Consider the following 18,760-nt stretch of genomic DNA (forward strand, 5'->3'; position numbering starts at 1 on the left):
AGCTTTTTTGTGTCAGCTGTACAATGCAATACATAAAATTACTATATTACTGAGCAAAGGCCTTAGGTACCCTAACTATACTGTATATATGTGCCTAAGATTTTTGCTCAATCCTATATCTCAATAGACTCCTGATCCCATTAGACTGCCTTTAGCCTCAAATGTACATGCAAAGCAGTGGCTTATTTGCAAGACAACACATTAATGACTTTGATATGGATCCTCAGAGATATTGTTGTAAATGAAATGTCAGTGAACTGTTAAGTAACAGGCAAGCAACATGACTCTGACATTTGATAGGATCATAATATAAACACACAAATATGTTTGAAGAAAACGGCATGATCTTCACTTACAGATGCACAACAAGACAACTGGAGTACTGAAATCAGTCGTGGTAACCAAACTTTGGGAAAGGCACGAGTATGAGTAGCCCATCTAGTGTCTCAAGCCAGCTCCACCATTCATCAGGATTCTGTGACTCCACCACATTCCCAATTAATTCCCCAATCCTCATGTCCCCTTAATCCAAAACTCACTTGAGTTTAGACTTGGATATACTCAAGACTGAGCATTCACAGCACTCTGAGGTAGAGAATTCTTAAGATTTATAACCATATACAAAGAAATTTCTCCTCATCTCAGACCAAACTCCTGAAAGTTCCTGGTTCTAACAGCCCAACTGGATGAAACAGACTTTTGGAATCTACCTGCCAATCCCTATCAGGACCTATTTGTCTCCAAAAGATAATGTTTTATTTTTCTAAAATCCATTGATAATAGATTAGACTAATACACTCACTTCATTTATCAACCCCACCACCCTGGATATGATCAAGGAAACCTCAGCTGCACTAACTCCAAAACAGGTTCATTATACATGGGAACTGAGACAAATCCTAATTCTCAAATGATTCATCAAATTGCAGTATAACTTTCCAAGCGTTTTTCACATAAAATATTATCTGTTCCTCTTATCACAGCCTGATCTGTGCCATGTTTCAAACACTTTCAATTTTTATTTATGACTTTCTAAATCTTAGCAATTTTAACAATGAATTAAATACCTTGCCCAAAACGAATGTCAGCCCAGCTTGTTCCTAATACACCATATTTTTCACTTCTTCCCTCCTTAAGTAATGCATACAGTTGCTAAATACCAAGATGCTGATCCCAACACTTTGGAAGATGTTCATTAATATACAGTACTGGGCGAAAGTCTTAGGCACATCTATATAGCTGGGGTGCCTAAGACTTTTGCAGAATACTGTGGTAATTTTATGTATTGTACTGTACTGCTGCCACAAAAAAAACACATTTCATGACATACATGAGTGATGATAAACTCAATTCTGATATGGGTCTCTGTTGTGGACTGCAAGCGGGAAGGGGTTAGGAAGAGGGAATTCATGACTGGGAAAAGGGGAAGGGAGAGGAGAGGAAGCAGGAATCACCAGAGAAACATTCTGTCTAAACCAATAAACCAATTGTTTGGGATCAAATGACGCTCCTTGCTGTCTCAGGGCTAAGTGTGTCTACACCCGTGCCAACCCTGTCCCTCACTCCTGGCACTCCTTCTCTGCCACCTGTCCCACACTCCACCCTCGTAATTCCCAACTTCCTTTGCTCCTGCCAAAAGTCTCAGTCACCCCACCTATATATATGCCTAAGAATTTTGCGCAGTTGCAGTATCTGTTGCCTCTGAAGCCTTCTCTTTTCGAATGCTGAGAAACAATCTATCAGCAATAGCCCATAAATTTTTCCAATTTTAATCCACTTAATTTCTTCAACACATGTCAAGTTCTTTTTAATCTTCTCTCAGTCTCTGAATCCTTCTTTTCTCCCCCTTATCCACATCTATTGTGTCTTCTGCATTTGTTTAATGCTTCACCTACTTTTCTTATTTCCCACTATTAGTTCTCCTATTATTATTTTCAATGGCACCCATTTTTACAATTAATAATATTAATATCACCACTAACTGTCAAAGAACCACGTAGGGGTCTAAAATGGTGTGAGAGATTGTTCATTCACCCTTCCAGTTTTCCTTATAACTGGCAAAAAAAACATTCCTATTCAGAATGATACACCCATTGTTCAGGCCACGGAGTAGTAAATCCCACCATTTTATATTTTAGCATTATTATTCTGGAGAGGCACTTTATGGAAAGTATCATAGAGGAAAAAAAAAACAAGAAAAAGCTTTAAATATTATTTCAAACATCATTTACCACAAAGTAATCCTTCCATTCTGATTAACTTCCGTGCCATTGCAAAAGATTCCTTATCATTAGTCTTAATCCATTTGTCAATTACCTGATTGAGAAAGAATAATGTTGATACAATTGTGTTGTGTAGTTATGCTTTGAACATTTAAGCTAAACATCAAATTAATAATTTCTTAAAATGTTCAGTCTACACGAGAAAGTGATTATTTAATTAAAAACAAATATAAACTATAATTGGTTTTATCTTTAAAGTCTATAATCTGCTTGGGCTGCTAATTGCTACAAATAGTGTCCATAGTGTTCCCCAAATAGTGTTCCTACAAATAGTGTTCCCCAAATCCCCATGTTCCAATAAAACACAGTTATTTTGTTAAAATATGAATGCACTTCAGAGTGAGTATCACGGCCATATTCTGAATTTATTATAAAGCAGAAGATACTTTGCAACAAGTTCTAGATGACTGCTAATTTTTTCTGAGCCTGTGATTGTTTGTTGGAAGAAGCAGATTCACTGTACTGACAGTCTCTGTCAATGGTGTCAACTGTTTGAGACTTGAATCAGTAATGCTATGCAAAATGAAAAAATTCAAGCTGTGTAGAATACTGCATCCCCAACTTATATTAAACAAAAACAACTTTAAATTTACTTTCAAATCAATTCATCTTAAAATATTGCTTAAATTAAACCACAGTTCAGCTTGACCCAACCAAACATCACATCGCCCATTCATGAGAAAATCAGTGCTGGGACCATTAAAAGGTTATTGAAATAATCAGTGTTCTGAAATGTAAGTTCATACTTTTCTGTCCAGTATTGCAGGTATAAATTTGTGGCCAATCCCTTCCACTTCATACGAATCCTCACTTGTTCTGTTTAGTTCTTTTGGTTCGGCCATAATTGAACCTTCAGGGTCAACAGCAATGATCTAATAATGACAAACAAAAATTATGACATTTTTCAAATGTACTTTCATATTTCTGAATCTGTGAGTAAAACTTAGATAAGATAAAGCAGGTTACTGATAAGGTAAATGACAATTTTTTTTTCCCATTCTCACCACACAATTGGATTTGTGAACTCCTAGATAAGCTTGGAGACATACTGTGCTTTATCTTTTAACTTTTAACTCCATATTTTGAATCAAAGTTCTGCTGGGAGTGTTTTGAAGTGCTTTATTTAAGTTTTCCATAGTGCAGGAAAACACAGCTCTGATAGTGAATGTGAAATGCAGAAACATTCTTGCTTCACTGACCCATTAGCAAAGCAAAAGGACAATCAAGTCAAAATTAAGGGCATCAAACATGAGCTTCTTCCCTTCTTACTCCATTTAGCTCAGTCAATACATCATTCTTCACACTAGTTTCTTCTGAACAGCATCAAGCCTCCTCAATCGTTCCTTGGATACTGAGACCCACTTTGTCCCTATTTTGTAGAAATGAATGGTCTCCTGATTCTCAGCTGTAACAATCTTACATCTATAAATTTTGTTTTGGTGCCCCTACAAATAGAAACATTATTTCTACTTTTACACAAACCTTTCTTTAATTTCAATGATCATTATTAGGTCATCTTCAATGTTCTCATATCAAGAGAAAATGGCACCAACTTGCCCAGCCTTTGTTAGTGATGGAAATAGGTAATGTAAACCTTTCTGGCTCCTTCAATAAAACCTTTCCTCTCTGTCTATAATATGGACATTTCTCAATCAGTGTTATATTTTTTCATAGATCATTATAGATAAGTGGACCTCTATAGACATGTTGGATTATATAGACAACAGCTCTGAAGCTCTCTAATTGCAGTTTCATTTTGTATTTCACCAATCCTGGTCTGTTATTAATTGAGGTTAAATGAAATAATTAAGATAATTTTATTGGTTTAACCAAATGGATTTTTTTTTTGTTCGGCTGACAGGGGAGGTTGATGAAGAAAGTATTGGTGATATTTTCTCTATAACTTTTCAGACAACATTTAATGTAACAGGCAGTAGGTAGATTTGAGGAATAAAGGGGTTAGGGGAAACATGGTAGAACAAAAAGCAGAGTACAAGGTTAGTGGCAGGATTGAGTTCAAGAACCGTTCTGTAATGATGCAGATCTATGTAACTGTTCAGACTGCATTTGGAGTACTATGTTCAGTTCTGGTCTCCTCATTATAGGAAGAATGCAGAAGCTTCAAAGAGGGTGCAGAGATTTACCAAGATGCTGCCAGAATTAGAGAACACATGAAGAAAGGTTGAGTGAGCTAGGGTTTTTCTCTTTGGGGTGAAGGAGGATGAGAGGTGACTTGGTAAAGCTGTATAAGATTATGAGAGGTACAGATAGAGTGGACAGACAGCACCGTTTTCCCAGGGTGGCAGTGGCCAAAACTAGAAGACATCCTTTTAAGATGAGTGGAGTAAAGTTTAGGGGAAATGTCAGAGATAGTTTTTTTTTCCTGCACAGAGTGGTAGGTGCCTGATAGGCACTGCTGAGAGTGGTGGTGGAGGTTGATGCAACAGGGACATTTAAGTGATTCTTAGATAGGTACATGAATCTAAGAAAAATGGAGGGTCATGGGCTATGTGGAAGGCTAGGGTTAGGTTGATTGTGGAGTAAGTTTATATAGGTTGACACAATGGCAGAAGGACTTGTACTGTGCCGTACTATTCTATGAAGACAGAAAATAGAATCTTGTGTCTCCATAAAATTGGGAGCCTTCCTCTGGAGAGTCATGGAATCACCAGTGTGGAGAAAGCAAGATGATACAGAGGGATCAGTGTTGCAATATTAAGACTGAGTAGTTTCTACCTTTGCTGTCATAGCCTGAGATGATATGAAAGTGATATTAAATGTGTCTATTCCTTTTTCCTGGGGCACTATTGCTTGTTATGATGGAAAAAAGGGGAAACCCTACCAGAAAATGTAATAGAACATATCATAGATTTCGGAATGTTGACTAGATAGAAAACTTAATTTCCTCTATAATTCCTATTGAATTAATTAAAGTCGTTGGCAGGCAGGCCAGACTACATTTTAATTTAGTGCTCTCACTTTCTAAGTACTAAAAAAAAAGTCAATAGGCTCTATGTTTATTTTTCATGCATTTCTTTCATCTTGAAGGATGATGGTCTATAATGAGAAAACATTATTCAATCAGCAGCTCTTTGTTCTCCACTACATGACAAACCTGACAGGTGGGACATTTCTCCTTGAACTTCCATGCAATGCCAGTGATGGTACCGCCAGTTCCACAACCTGCTACCAAAGCATCAACTTGCCCTAAGGAGATAGAATTAAGTCTCTTAGTGCTGCAGTATCTCAGATGATGGAATTAGAAATTATTCAGCAATATTTTTGGAACTGCTCTGAAAATAATTATTTCTTGGAATAAAGGACAGGCTTACATAATTTATTATTCGCAAGATTTCATAACAAAATTATATCTCTAGATATTTTCAGAGCTGATTGATTTATGTTCACAATTATGGTAAATTGGGACTCTAAACTGATTAATTTAGTCCATAAAATCTACCTGTGCCTCTATGATTGAAATAATTATGTGAAATACCTCACAGGAAATAAAGTAATGAGAAACAAAGGGTAAGATTGAATTAAGGTCATGGCTTCTGTAAGTTGTTCTCTGAAACTAAAGAGAGAAGCAGTAATTTTTTTAAAAGTACCAGCAGCTGGAGAGTAGGGGAAGAAAAGTTACCATTGATGAATTAGGGAACACTATTCAGAACCACAGGAAAAAAAACATTGAAATATTGGTCACACGGCCAGGTAATGTAGCAATGTTTCAAGACTGTAGAGATATATTAGGTGAGGATCTGAGTCCAGGAACAAAGGTCTGGGCCAATACCGGATAAAGACTAAAATCAGCCTGTGGACTAGCAGAAGTATGTGAAGGGTGACCCGTTCTGTTAACTGCAAAGTTAAGCTTCATTCAGCATAATATAAGGCAGGCTGGCAAATGGTGCAACACCCTGAGGGTGGCCTCATTGTGGCTCAAGAGGAGGCCATGGACAGATATGTTGGAATAGGAGTGGAAATTGGAATTCAAATGTTGGGCCAGCGGGAAGTTCCGCTTTTGGTGAATGGAGCGGAGGTGCTTGACGACGCGGTCCCCTAACTTAAAGGACAAAATGACACAACACCCCATTGCAATGGTGGAGAGATAGAGCTGTATGGATTATCAATTTTCCATGGAAGCAGATAGCAGTGTTTGTAGATTATTTTGTTAGAGCAGTGGGTGGGTGAAGAGATAGGAATGTTGAAATGACATTGGTACCATCTGTGGTGAGTGACTGAACAAGGAGGAAGAAACTAATTAAAGATTCTTGAATTCAATTCATATCATGGTGTCAACGTGCATATTCTGGTGTAAGCAGATTGAAATATAGCATACATTTAGTTAATTATGAAGACAACTTTCAAAATATTTTCAGACACATTGGTATTTGGGGTCATGATCATATTCAGGGTTTGCCACTGAATATGAGCATGAAATCACTACTGGACTAGATGCTACAGCATTCCAGATAATATGAGTATACACATCTTTCCTCTTACTGGGCTAGTGGGATGGGTTCTTGTACTAGCTCTGATACTTTCCACAGGTGTCTATCTCTAACATTACAATATTCAGTCATCCATTTGAGAAATAAGGTGTCTGCTCCATGTTCTTCCTGCCACTCTTGTCAGGTCACTGAAATCAGCCCGACTACTTGAATTAATGGTTCCAGTTGAAGTTGGTTGGTATTTTTCCATTCAACTCTGGAAATTATGTACATATTTATGTGAATTGTGCTTGCATGAAAACCCCTCCCTCCAACTCCAAATGTATCTAATGAGGATTAATTGTATGTTTTCATTCGCTTTCAAATTTCTCACACTGTATGCAGCCTTAGCTCGGTTAAGGATATTTTCTGCAAATAAAAATTTTATTGATTTCACATACCATCACATTGTTCCAGAATTTCCTCTGCCGTTGTGTCATAATGTGCTAATGGGTTGCCTAGATTTTGATACTAAGGACAAAACAAAAGTTGACATTAATGTTTCTCTTTATTTGAAAGCAACATATTTATTGCTAAGACTTACAATTTAACTGGGAAATATTGGGGCATGTTTATAAATTGTAGATACTTTTGTTAGAGCAGTGGGTGGGTGAAGAGATAGGAATGTTGAAATGACATTGGTACCATCTACGGTGAGTGACTGAACGAGGAGGAAGAAACTAATTAAATATTGTGCTTTAGTGCGCATGTGCCGGTCGTGCATGCAGCCTGTTACAGCTGTTCCGATCAGTATTCTTACTTTTTTCTTCTTACTTTTTAACTTGTTATTTTTTGTATTTTTTTTCACGGTAACACGTCAAAGCTGCACCCTCTCTAACATGCTGGTAGAGAGAGTTTTATTTGGGTTTTTAGTGCTGGAAATAGTTACATTCCGACACGCCTCATTAGCAGGGCAGCAGTATGGTCGCATTGTTTATTCCAGGGACCAGCTGCTTGCGCTTATGTCAGCCGGTTTAGCGAGCAGAGCAGCGGACACCCCTGCTGAAATCTGGAGGAAAGCACACAGAGGATGCAGAGGGGGATCACAAAGTCAAGGAAAGAGGACCGGGTCGAGACAACAGAGACTTATGGAGAAGAGGAGTTCGGTAGGTAATAAAATGGACGAGTTCACGGCGCTAGCCAGGCGTCAGAGAACATTTCGGGAGTGCACTGTTATGCATTTCACTGGAATGGGGCTGCACGAGGACATACCCGATCAAAACTTTTCCATGGACAGCTTCCAGACCGTTCGGGCTGACCAGAAATGCACTGAGAGCGGTAAGCGTAAAGGAGTTGGGTGCTTACTCTTCTGGTTTACAACAGATGGCGCAATCCGGGTCATATTACGATCGAGGAACATGTTTTTAGACCAGATATTGAACTTTTTACTGTTGGACTTCGGCCATATTCCACCGAGGTACATCACCGGACGGCACGGGAGGTCGTTCCTGCCTGTGGCCATCGAACTTGCAGCTCCTCCCGTGGAGGGTCAGACACCCCGAGCCAATAGACTGGTCCTGGACTTATTTTCCATCTGGCATAGTTTGCATTTTGTTGTTTGATTGTTTGTGGTTTTTGTATTGCTATATTTATGCTCTATTCTTGGTTGGTGCGACTGTAACGAAACCCAATTTCTCTCGGGATCAGTAAAGTATTTCTATCTATCTAAAAGAAGAAACTGAAGCTCTCTGAACATGCCACTGTAGATCAATTGAAATAAAGTAGCTTAGTCCCTGCTGAGGAAATTAAGGTTCCATTTAAAATAGATTTTCTATAAGGTGTTGGTGTAATGTGTAGGATGCCAGTAGTTATACTGAAAGATGAGCTTTCACCTGATCAAACACATATGAGTTTGGAATTTCTTTCTTCAGTCTCCAAGCCACTTGAATATGTGAGTCAGGGCCATTGCAGTTTGCAGTATCTGGTGTTCTCACTATTTCAACCCCCAGGGATTTTAACACATCGGCCTACATAAAATGAAGACATTTGAGAAATTGTAGCCAAAACAATGAACCTTGAAGAAAAGATCAGAAGTTAAAAAAGATGCAGCTTTTACCATAAAAACTTACAGATGTAACAAGACACACAAATGAACAAGAACTTCCACAGTTTTGATTTTAACGTCAATGGATAATCATTCCACGTCTTTTCTTGGATGTCAATGGAGCAGAAGTAGTTAATGATGATCTAGAGCAGGGGTTCCCAAGCCCTCAGTTAATGGCAAAAAAAAGGGTTGGGAACCCTTAATCTAGAGCAATAAATCAACTCCTTCCAAATACCCAAGCAACACACATCAAAGTTGCTGCTGAACGCAGCAGGCCAGGCAGCATCTATAGGAAGAGGTACAGTTGACGTTTCAGGCCGAGACCCTTCGTCAGGACTAACTGAAGGAAGAGCTAGTAAGAGATTTGAAAGTGGGAGGGGGAGGAGGAGATCCAAAATGATAGGAGAAGACAGGAGGGGGAGGGGTGGAGCCAAGAGCTGGACAGTTGATTGACAAAAGGGATACGAGAGGATCATGAGACAGGAGGCCCAGGGAGAAAGAAAAAGAGGGGGGAACCCAGAGGATGGGCAAGGGGTATAGTCAGAGGGACAGAGGGAGAAAAAGGAGAGTGAGAGAAAGAATGTGTGTATATAAATAACAGATGGGGTACGAGGGGGAGGTGGGGAATTAGCGGAAGTTTGAGAAGTCAATGTTCATGCCATCAGGTTGGAGGCTACCCAGACGGAATATAAGGTGTTGTTCCTCCAACCTGAGTGTGGCTTCGTCTTTACAGTAGAGGAGGCCGTGGGTAGACATATCAGAATGGGAATGGGATGTGGAATTAAAATGTGTGGCCACTGGGAGATCCTGCTTTCTTTGGCGGATAGAGTGTAGGTGTTCAGCAAAACGGTCTCCCAGTCTGCGTCGGGTCTCGCCAATATATAGAAGGCCACATAGGGAGCACCGGACGCAGTATATCACCCCAGCCGACTCACAGGTGAAGTGTCGCCTCACCTGGAAGGACTATCTGGGGCCCTGAATGGTGGTGAGGGAGGAAGTGTCCCCGAATGGTGTGTATCTCCCAGTGGCCACACATTTTAATTCCACGTCCCATTCCCATTCTGATATGTCTATCCACGGCCTCCTCTACTGTAAAGATGAAGCCACAGTCAGGTTGGAGGAACAATACCTTATATTCTGTCTGGGTAGCCTCCAACCTGATGACATGAACATTGACTTCTCTAACTTCTGCTACTGCCCCACGTCCCCCTCGTGTCCCATCCATTATTTATTTATATACACACATTCTTTTTCTCTCTCTCCTTTTTCTCCCTCTGTCCCTCTTACTATACTCCTTGCCCATCCTCTGGGTTTTCCCCCCCCTCCCCCTTTTCTTTCTCCCTAGGCCTCCTGTCCCATGATCCTCTCATATCCCTTTTGCCTATCACCTGTCCAGCTCTTGGCCCCACCCCTCCCCCTCCTGTCTTCTCCCATCATTTTGGATCTCCCCCTCCCCCTCCCACTTTCTAATCTCTTACTAGCTCTTCTTTCAATTAGTCCTGACCAAGGGTCGCGGCCCGAAACATCGACTATACCTCTTCCTATAGATGCTGCCTGGCCTGCTGCGTTCACCAGCAACTTTGATTTGATATGCGTTGCTTGAATTTCCAGCATCTGCAGATTTCCTCGTGTTTGCCAAATACCCAAACTTGTTTTTGGAGTGCTGTGTCCTCAGGCAGTTCACCTAAATATATATCATGACAATCACTGAAAAATAGGAAAAAAAGCAAACAAAATGCCATTATAGACAATCTTTGCCCAGGACAAACCTATTCTGCCAAAGAAGTTTTGAACTATTGTATACATATTCAAATCTCTTTAACTTCTCTATGTCAGTACCATTCTGTTAGCCTTATTAATGGCTAGATCTACCTGTGTACTAACCATCTGTGAAATACACACCCAGACCTCAGGTACCTCTGCATTGCAGAGTTCCATTGTCTCCCATTATCTAGATAACAACATTTCCGGACAATTTCACACTTTCACACTTGCAACCTGTAAGGTTAAAATTAAGAGAGCAAGGATAGATCAAGTGGGCCCTCAAGCCTGGCCTACCATGTCATAAGACCTTAGATGGAATTCTACATTCCAGCTTCTTCCCCACAACCTTTGATTGCCCCGTAGTTCAGACTCCCAACTATCACAGCCTGTTCATTATGTTCAATGACAGTCTCTTTAACTCTCCAGTGTAATGAGGTTTTTGGGCCTGTGCGAGGAACTGGAGAATATTGGGCTCTGAGGTTCCAAGAGCACCTGAATTATTTAATTGGAGATTAATGAGAGTCATTAATCATTTAGAGTTCCTTTTGTCTTTCTCAAGGTACTCGCTCTTCATAATACAGTCTCCTGGTACTTTCTGTTTAAACTTAAGTTTATTTTGATAGGATCAGGAATTCCATGATACATGTATTGTTTAAGCAGATTGAATTGACTTTATTACTTATATCCTTCATGTACATGAGGAGTAAAAATCTTTACATTATGTCTCCTAGATGTGCAATGTGCAATTACAGTAATTTACAATAAATATTATGTACAACAGGGTAGTCAATATAACATAGAAATACAGTTGTGTCAGCATGAATTAATCAGTCTGATTGCCTGGTGGAAGAAGCTGTCCTGGAACCTGTTGGTCCTGGCTTTTATGCTGCGGTACCGTTTCCCGGATGGTAGCAACCGAACAGTTTGTGGTTGGGGTGACTCAGGTCTCCAATGATCCTTTGGGCCTTTTTTTTACACATCTGTCTTTGTAAATGTCCTGAATAGTGGGAAGTTCACATCTACAGATGTGCTGGACTGACGACACCACTCTCTGCAGAGTCCTGCGATTGAGGGAAATACAGTTCCCATACAAGGCAGTGATGCAGCCAGTCAGGATGCTCTCAGTTGTGCCCCTATAGAAAGTTCATAGAATTTGGGGGCCCATACCAAACTTTCTCAGCTGTCTGAGGTGAAAGAGGCGCTGTTGTGCTTTTTTCACCACACAGCCGGTATGTACAGACCACTTGAGATCCTTGGTGATGTGGATGCCAAGGATCTGTTCACCCTCTCAACCCCAGATCCATTGATGTCAATAGGGGTTAGCCTGTCTCCATTCCTCCTGTAGTCCACAACCAGCTCCCTTGTTTTTGTGACATTGAGGGAGAGGTTGTTTTCTTGACATCACTGTGTCAGAGTGATGACTTCTCTGTTGGCTGCTTCATTATTATTTGAGATTAGGCCAATCAGTGTAGTGTAATCAGCAAATTTAATTAGCAGATTAGAGCTGTGGGTGGCGACACAGTCATGGGTATACAGAGAGTAAAGGAGGGGGCTTAGCACACAGCCCTGAGGGGCACCTGTGTTGAGGGTCAGAGGGGCAGAGGTGAGGGAGCCCACTCTTACCACCTGCCGGTGAGCTGACAAGAAGTCCAGAATCCAGCTACACAAGGCAAGATGAAGGCCGAGGTCTCTGAGCTTCTGGAGGGAATTATGGTGTTGAATAGTGAACTGCAGTCCAAGAACAGCGTTCCCACACCTCACATTGGCATCCCTTCTCTCCAAATGGGTAAGCAGGTGCCTGTTTAGCGCTAATCACAGGGTCCTTGTTTTGAGAATGTTATGACTTGCGGTGTTGCTCAGCTGAGCCACCAAAATTCTGTTGGAATGCTTATGAATAAACTCTGATCGCTGTCACGGGAGTCTGTCTTTCCTCCACACTTGGGTTCCAACATTGCCAGTGCACATCATGAACTCTAGGGCTGAGAATTCCAAAGATCTATAGCCCTCTGAAAAAGCCTTCCTTGCCATCTCCATTTTAAATGGGCAATCTCTTACTCTAAAACTGCGTCCCAAAACGTTTTCTAAGCCCCCTTAGAATTTTATAATACAATAGCATCACATCTCATTCTTCTGAACCAGAACGGATAGAGGTCCAAACTGCTCAGTTGTTCCTCTTAGGACAAATCATTTATCCCAGAAATGAAATTATTTCATCTTCTCTGAACTGTATCCGATGCTGATGTATTTCTCTCCTTAAGTATGTATGGCAAGATAACATTTGTCCAGCTATAGTCTCACCAATCTTCATATAAAATTTTTTCCAGCTGGTCTGTGTGAGCCAGCTGTATAATTCTACCCATATTTTCTCTTTGACTATAAGTTGATGACCATGCAAGTTGATGTTAGATGGTACATTCAGTTTGCCATCAGGATAGGTGATATACCCCTGGTCCTATATTCCTCTTAAAGATATCAGAAAAAGATTGTGTCAGCTTGAACCTCCTGTCAAATAACAGAGCCGTGCCTCGTCATTTGCTGAACCACTGGTGCTACAGATTTCTGGCAATACTGGCTTTTCAAAGGATACCCGAACCCAAAGTCTTCCTGTCTCCAGGACATGACCCCTATTTATAAGACCATAAGTATAGGTTGCAGAATTAGGCCATTTGGCCCATCACATCATTTCTGCAATTTCATCATAGCTGATCTATTTTCCCTCTCAGCCCCAATCTCCTGCCACCTCCTCGTATCCCTTCATGCCCAGACCAATCAAGAACCTATCAACCTCTACTTACATAAAGACTTGCCCTCCATAGCATCCTGTGGCAAGGAATTCCACAAATTCGCCACTCTCTGGTAAAAGAAATTCCCCCCATCTCCTTTCTGAAAGGACGCCCCTGTATTCTGAGGCTATGTCCTCTGGTCTGACACTCCCCACTATAGGAAACATCCTCTCAACATCCACTCTGTCACCATGCAATAGGTTTCACCATTTCACTATTTGGTAGGTTTCAATGAGGCCACTCCTCATTCTTCTGAATTCTAGTGAATACAGGCTCAAAGCCGCCAAACACTCTTCATATGACAAGCAAATCAATCCTGGAATTAGTTTCATAAATCTCCTTTGAACCCTCACCATTTCAGCACATCCTTTCTAAGATGAGGGGCCCAAACCTGCTCACAATACTCCAAGTGAGGTCTCACCAGTGCTTTATAAAGATTCAACATTACATCCTTTCTTTTATATTCTAGTCCTCTTGAAATGAATACTAACATTGCACTCACCTTCCTCACCAGAGACTCAACCTGCAAATTAACCTTTCGGGAATCCTGCACATGGACTCCAAGTCCCTTTACATCTCAGTTTTTTGTATTTTCTCTCCATTTAAAAATATCAACCCTTTCATTTCTTCTTCCAAGGTACATGACCATACACTTCCCAACAATGTATTAAATTGATCTGCCATTTCTTTGCCCATTCTTCTAATCTGTCTAAGTCCTTCTGTAGCCTCTCTACATCCTAAAACTACCTGCTCCTACGCCTATCTTCATATCACCTGCAAAATTTGCAACAAAGCCATCAATTCCATCATCCAAATCATTGACATATAATGTAAAAAGAATCACTCCAAACACAGACCCCTGTGGAACACCACTAGTCACTGGCAGCCAGCCAGAAATGGTTCCTTTTATTCCCACTCTTACCCTCCTGCCAATCTGCCACTGCTTTATCCATGCTAGTATCCATCCTGTAATACCATGGGCTAGTAGCTTGTTAAGCAGCCTCATGTGTGGCACCTTGTCATAAGCCTTCTGAAAATCCAAGTACACAACATCAACCAATTCTCCTTTGTCTATCCTGCTCGTTATTTCTTCAAAGAATTCCAATAGATTTGTCAGGCAAGATTTTCCCTTGAACAACCATGCTGACTATGACCTTTTTTATTATGTGCCTCCAAATACCCTGAAACCTCATCCTTAATTATCGACTCCAACATCTTCCCAACCACTGAAGTCAGACTAATTGGCTTATAGTTTCCATTCTTCTGCCTCTCCCTTCTTGAAGAGTGGAGTGACATTTTCAATTTTCCAGTCTTCCAGAACCATTCCAGAATCGAAGTGATACTTTAAAGATCAATACTAATGCCTCTGCTATCTCTTTAGCAATCACTTTCAGAACTCTGGGTGTACACCATCTGGTCCAGGTGACTTATCTACCGTCAGACATTTCAGTTTCCCAAGAACCTTCTCTTTAGTTATGGTAACTTCACCCACTTCATGCCTCCGACACCTGGAACTTCCCCCATACTGCTAGTGCACTCCACAGTGAAAATTGATGCTTATTCAGTTCATCTGCCATTTCATTGTCCCTCATTACTACCTCTACAGTATTATTTTCTGGCGGTCTGATATCCACTCTTGCCTCTCTTTTGCACTATGTATTTGAAGAATCTTTTGGTATCCTCTTTAATATTATCGGTGACCTTACTTTCATATTCCATCTTTACCTTCTTAATTACATTGTTAGTTGCCTTCTTTTGGTATTTAAAATCTTTCCAATGCTACGCCCCGCAAGTTTCACACATATTACCAGATAGGCAAAGCAGTCATCTCATGGAAAATGTTACAACACCATGCCCCACTTTAGCTATTACAGCTCATTTGTGTCATGTCTAGCTCATCTTTTTGGAAAATTAGAGACAAAGGGGGAAGTCATTAAGACCATAAGTAAGGATTACAATTTTCCATTATACTGTGATCATATTTTGCCATTTGCTTCAACATTGCAAGATTAATTCACAACTATAAGAATTGCTGCCTCAAATCAATTGATTGGCTGTTTTTGCCTGGTATGGGCTCATACCACCTCTTACCTTTTCTGAGCTCATCTTTTCTGGCATGACAATAATGCAGTGATAGCCCTTCACTGCAGCCACTAATCCCAGACCAAGTCCTGTGAAAAGATAAAGATATATTTAAATCACCTTCTCTTGACAGAACCTTAAACCCTCCATCCAAAGCTATGATCCCTGTCAATCAAATTACATTTTTTTCTGAAAAAACTTTAAAAGATAACTCTACCTTTTGACTTCTCAACATGTCATGGTTCACTGGAATGGGAGTATGAAAGGAAGTAAATGCTTCCTAAAGTGGGCTCATTTACCTAATTGTAGATTCATTGATTCATGCAGACCAAGATGCCGAGCTAACATAGTCCTTTTTGCCTCTGTTTAACCCATATCCCTCTAAACCATTTCTACCTATATCTTTTAAATGTTATTACTGTAGCTGCCTCAAACACGCCCACTGGAAAGAATGTATTTAACTCCGAGTGAAGCAACATCGATCAAAAATTAAGCAAGACCTCCATCTGAGTTTCCGTCAATACTTTTTCTTATAAAGAGATTTATAAAACTGGAGAATCTCAAAAGGAGTCATTTGTAACCCAAATGCATATTTCAGTTCTCTGTTTTCACTCCACAGCTTTAGGGACATGACTTTCTGCAGAATTTCTACATCACTCAATGTGTTGACTCAGGCATACTCTCATCTGGAAGACATGAATACCGTGAAGTGTGAGTTCTCTGTGGATCAACATTGCTGTATAGTTCAGGACAGCCAATCAGCTGACAAAATGCCTCCAAAATACACAGGTAATTCCATCAGTTTGCACCTAGGGTGCCTACAAAGAGGCCTCCATGCATTTATCAGTTCGAATAAGAAATAGGAACAGGAGTAGTCCACCTGGCCCAGACCCTGCTCTGCCATTCAAAAAGATCATGATTGATCTGGCCATGGACTCATCTCAACCTTCTTGTATTTTCCCCATAACCCTTAATTCCCCTACTACGCAGAAATCTATCCAACCTTGTCTTAAATATATTTACTGAGATAGCCTTCACTACTTCATTGGGCAGAGAATTCCACAGAATAAAGCTAGCACAGATTGTATATAGTTAAATTACTATATTTTCTGGCCTTTTTCTACAAATAATTTTTTTGGTCATTCACATCTGCTTATGCCTGAAGACACAGGCATTGGAAATGAGATGCTATCGCAACATCTTGGGCATCTCATACTTGGACCACATCACAAACGAGCAGGTCCGCAAGACCGTCCAGCACCACATTGGCCCCCATGAAGACCTTCTTACAACGGTGAAGAAAAGAAAGCTGAGATGGTACGGCCACGTAACGAGATCCAGTGGCCTTGCAAAGACCGTTCTACAAGGAACTGTGGAGGGGAAGAGGAGGAGAGGGAGACAGAGGAAAAGATGGACAGACAACATAAAAGAATGGACAGGGAAAACATTTGCAGTGATCTAGGCTCTGGTACACAACCGCAACAGATGGAACAGACTGCGCAAAGCTTGTCATGACGGCACCTGCTTATACCCCAAATGTTCTGTAGGTCTTTAGACACACTTCTGGAGTTCAAGATAAGGGCCACGAAATGAGTCAGAACCAGTGTGATCCAAAATCTCAGTTTAAGCTCTACCTGTGTTACCCGATGTCGGTTCGATGATGACAACACCTGGTTTCAGAATCCCCTGTTTCTCAGCATCCTCGATCATCCGTAATGCAATGCGGTCCTTAATGCTTCCGGCGGCACTGAAGAACTCACACTTAGCCACTAGAATAGGCATCAGCAAAATTACACTTAGGGAGAAGGTGTTTCCATGTAATTTCTTTTCAAAGTTTTCTTAATATCAAACACAAAGGAAAAGAAAACATTGAAGCAAGTTCAAATTAAGAACCACCCAAATTAATTGACTTATGATGCTGATGTACAGTATAATGGAAGGGCTTTAAGTAATGTCATATTTTCAATGAAAACTTCTCATGAGACAAATTTTATTGCATGCCAGCTGCAGCAATGACTTAACTTTGATTGTATTGTCAAAAGGATGCAAACATAAATGGAAGTAAAAGTGTGATGGTGAGTCTAAGTCTTCCAAGAGGACCACAACCTTGTCGTAGGGTTTGGAGGCTCGTGTGCCTCAATGACCCAGAGAGCTGTGTTGGCTAGATTCAGGGCCTGGTGTTTTGGCTCTTGGTATGGTCATTCATGCCAAACAGGTCAAAGGGTAAAGGCCAGACTAAGATAGCCCACTGGTCCTCCCGGTTCTGGGGTTCAACTCAGGGCTAACAACCCTGAATGGTCAAAAAATTGTTATGGAAGCAGCAATGAGGAATCCTTCTACATCTGTGTGCAATGTATGGACAGCAGAATTGGAGGACCTTCATTGTTGCCCTAAACGCCAGTGGTGTAATGGGTAGTAAGATAAGTCTAAGTACAGGCTGATACTCTGGTATATTTTAGCAAGAATAATGCTAAAATTTTAGCAAGAGTAAGCTTATTATTCCCCAATAATAGTTTAGACAGTTGGATTTAAAGAACAGTAAAATATAACAGTGAACAATAAAAATAGCAGACAAGTCTTGTATTAAATAACCACAACTCACATAAAGCAAAAACAGCAGGTTGTTTTACTCGTGCAGGTAAAAATATTAGTCCAGACTAAGAGTTGGTTGATAGGTAAAATACAGCGAGGAGGGTAATTTGGTCTATAATTTTGGTATCCAATAATAGAAACAAAATACTATTTGACATTAACGAAGAGCTCTGGTGAGACAATGCCAGGAATATTGTGTACAGTTTTGGTTTTCATTTATAAGAAAGCTTTTACTTGTCTGGGAAGAAATGGAACAAACACTCAGCAAACAATTTTCTGAGATGAGGGAAGCAGTTTATGAGGAGATTTAATACCAGTCTTAAATGTTACATGTTTTAGAAGAATCAGCACTGCTCCAATTGAAATAAAGACTCGAGAAGGATATTTCTCTTCAGCTATTGATTCCAAAACTGAGGTTAATTGTCTCAGAAGAATGGGTCCACTATTTAGAACTGAGAGGAGGAGAGATTTGTGCAGGGCATTCTGAATCTTTGGAATTTGCCACCCTACAAGGCAGTTGATGATCAATTGATGAATATATTCAGGACAGAGATAAATACAGAAATGGGGATCTTGCAGGAAGGCGGCATTGAGATGGAAGATTATCCTTGATCATTCTAAATTATGCAGCAGAGTAGAATTCTGATGACCGATTCCTCCTCCCAATTTACATTTTTCTATGAAATTGTAAGTCTCCTAATAAATGAAAATTCCCTTTTGTTATTA

The 18,760-nt window shown here is 40.3% G+C and overlaps 1 protein-coding gene across 1 annotated transcript in view; it reads right to left on the reverse strand.

Annotated features, from left to right (window-relative positions):
• Nucleotides 1-18,760, reverse strand: part of LOC134341036 (cystathionine beta-synthase-like) — a 76,210-nt gene that overhangs the window by 26,389 nt on the left and 31,061 nt on the right. Inside the window, exons 4-10 of the mRNA XM_063038771.1 lie at nt 17,077-17,211; nt 15,452-15,531; nt 8,602-8,736; nt 7,171-7,240; nt 5,398-5,489; nt 3,029-3,154; nt 2,232-2,316 (exon numbers count right to left, since the gene is read on the reverse strand). Of these exons, the coding sequence (XP_062894841.1) occupies nt 2,232-2,316; nt 3,029-3,154; nt 5,398-5,489; nt 7,171-7,240; nt 8,602-8,736; nt 15,452-15,531; nt 17,077-17,211 (723 nt within the window). The remainder of the gene's footprint in view (nt 1-2,231; nt 2,317-3,028; nt 3,155-5,397; nt 5,490-7,170; nt 7,241-8,601; nt 8,737-15,451; nt 15,532-17,076; nt 17,212-18,760) is intronic.

The sequence above is a fragment of the Mobula hypostoma genome, chromosome X2, assembly GCF_963921235.1.
Source record: "Mobula hypostoma chromosome X2, sMobHyp1.1, whole genome shotgun sequence".
Taxonomy (NCBI): domain Eukaryota; kingdom Metazoa; phylum Chordata; class Chondrichthyes; order Myliobatiformes; family Myliobatidae; genus Mobula; species Mobula hypostoma.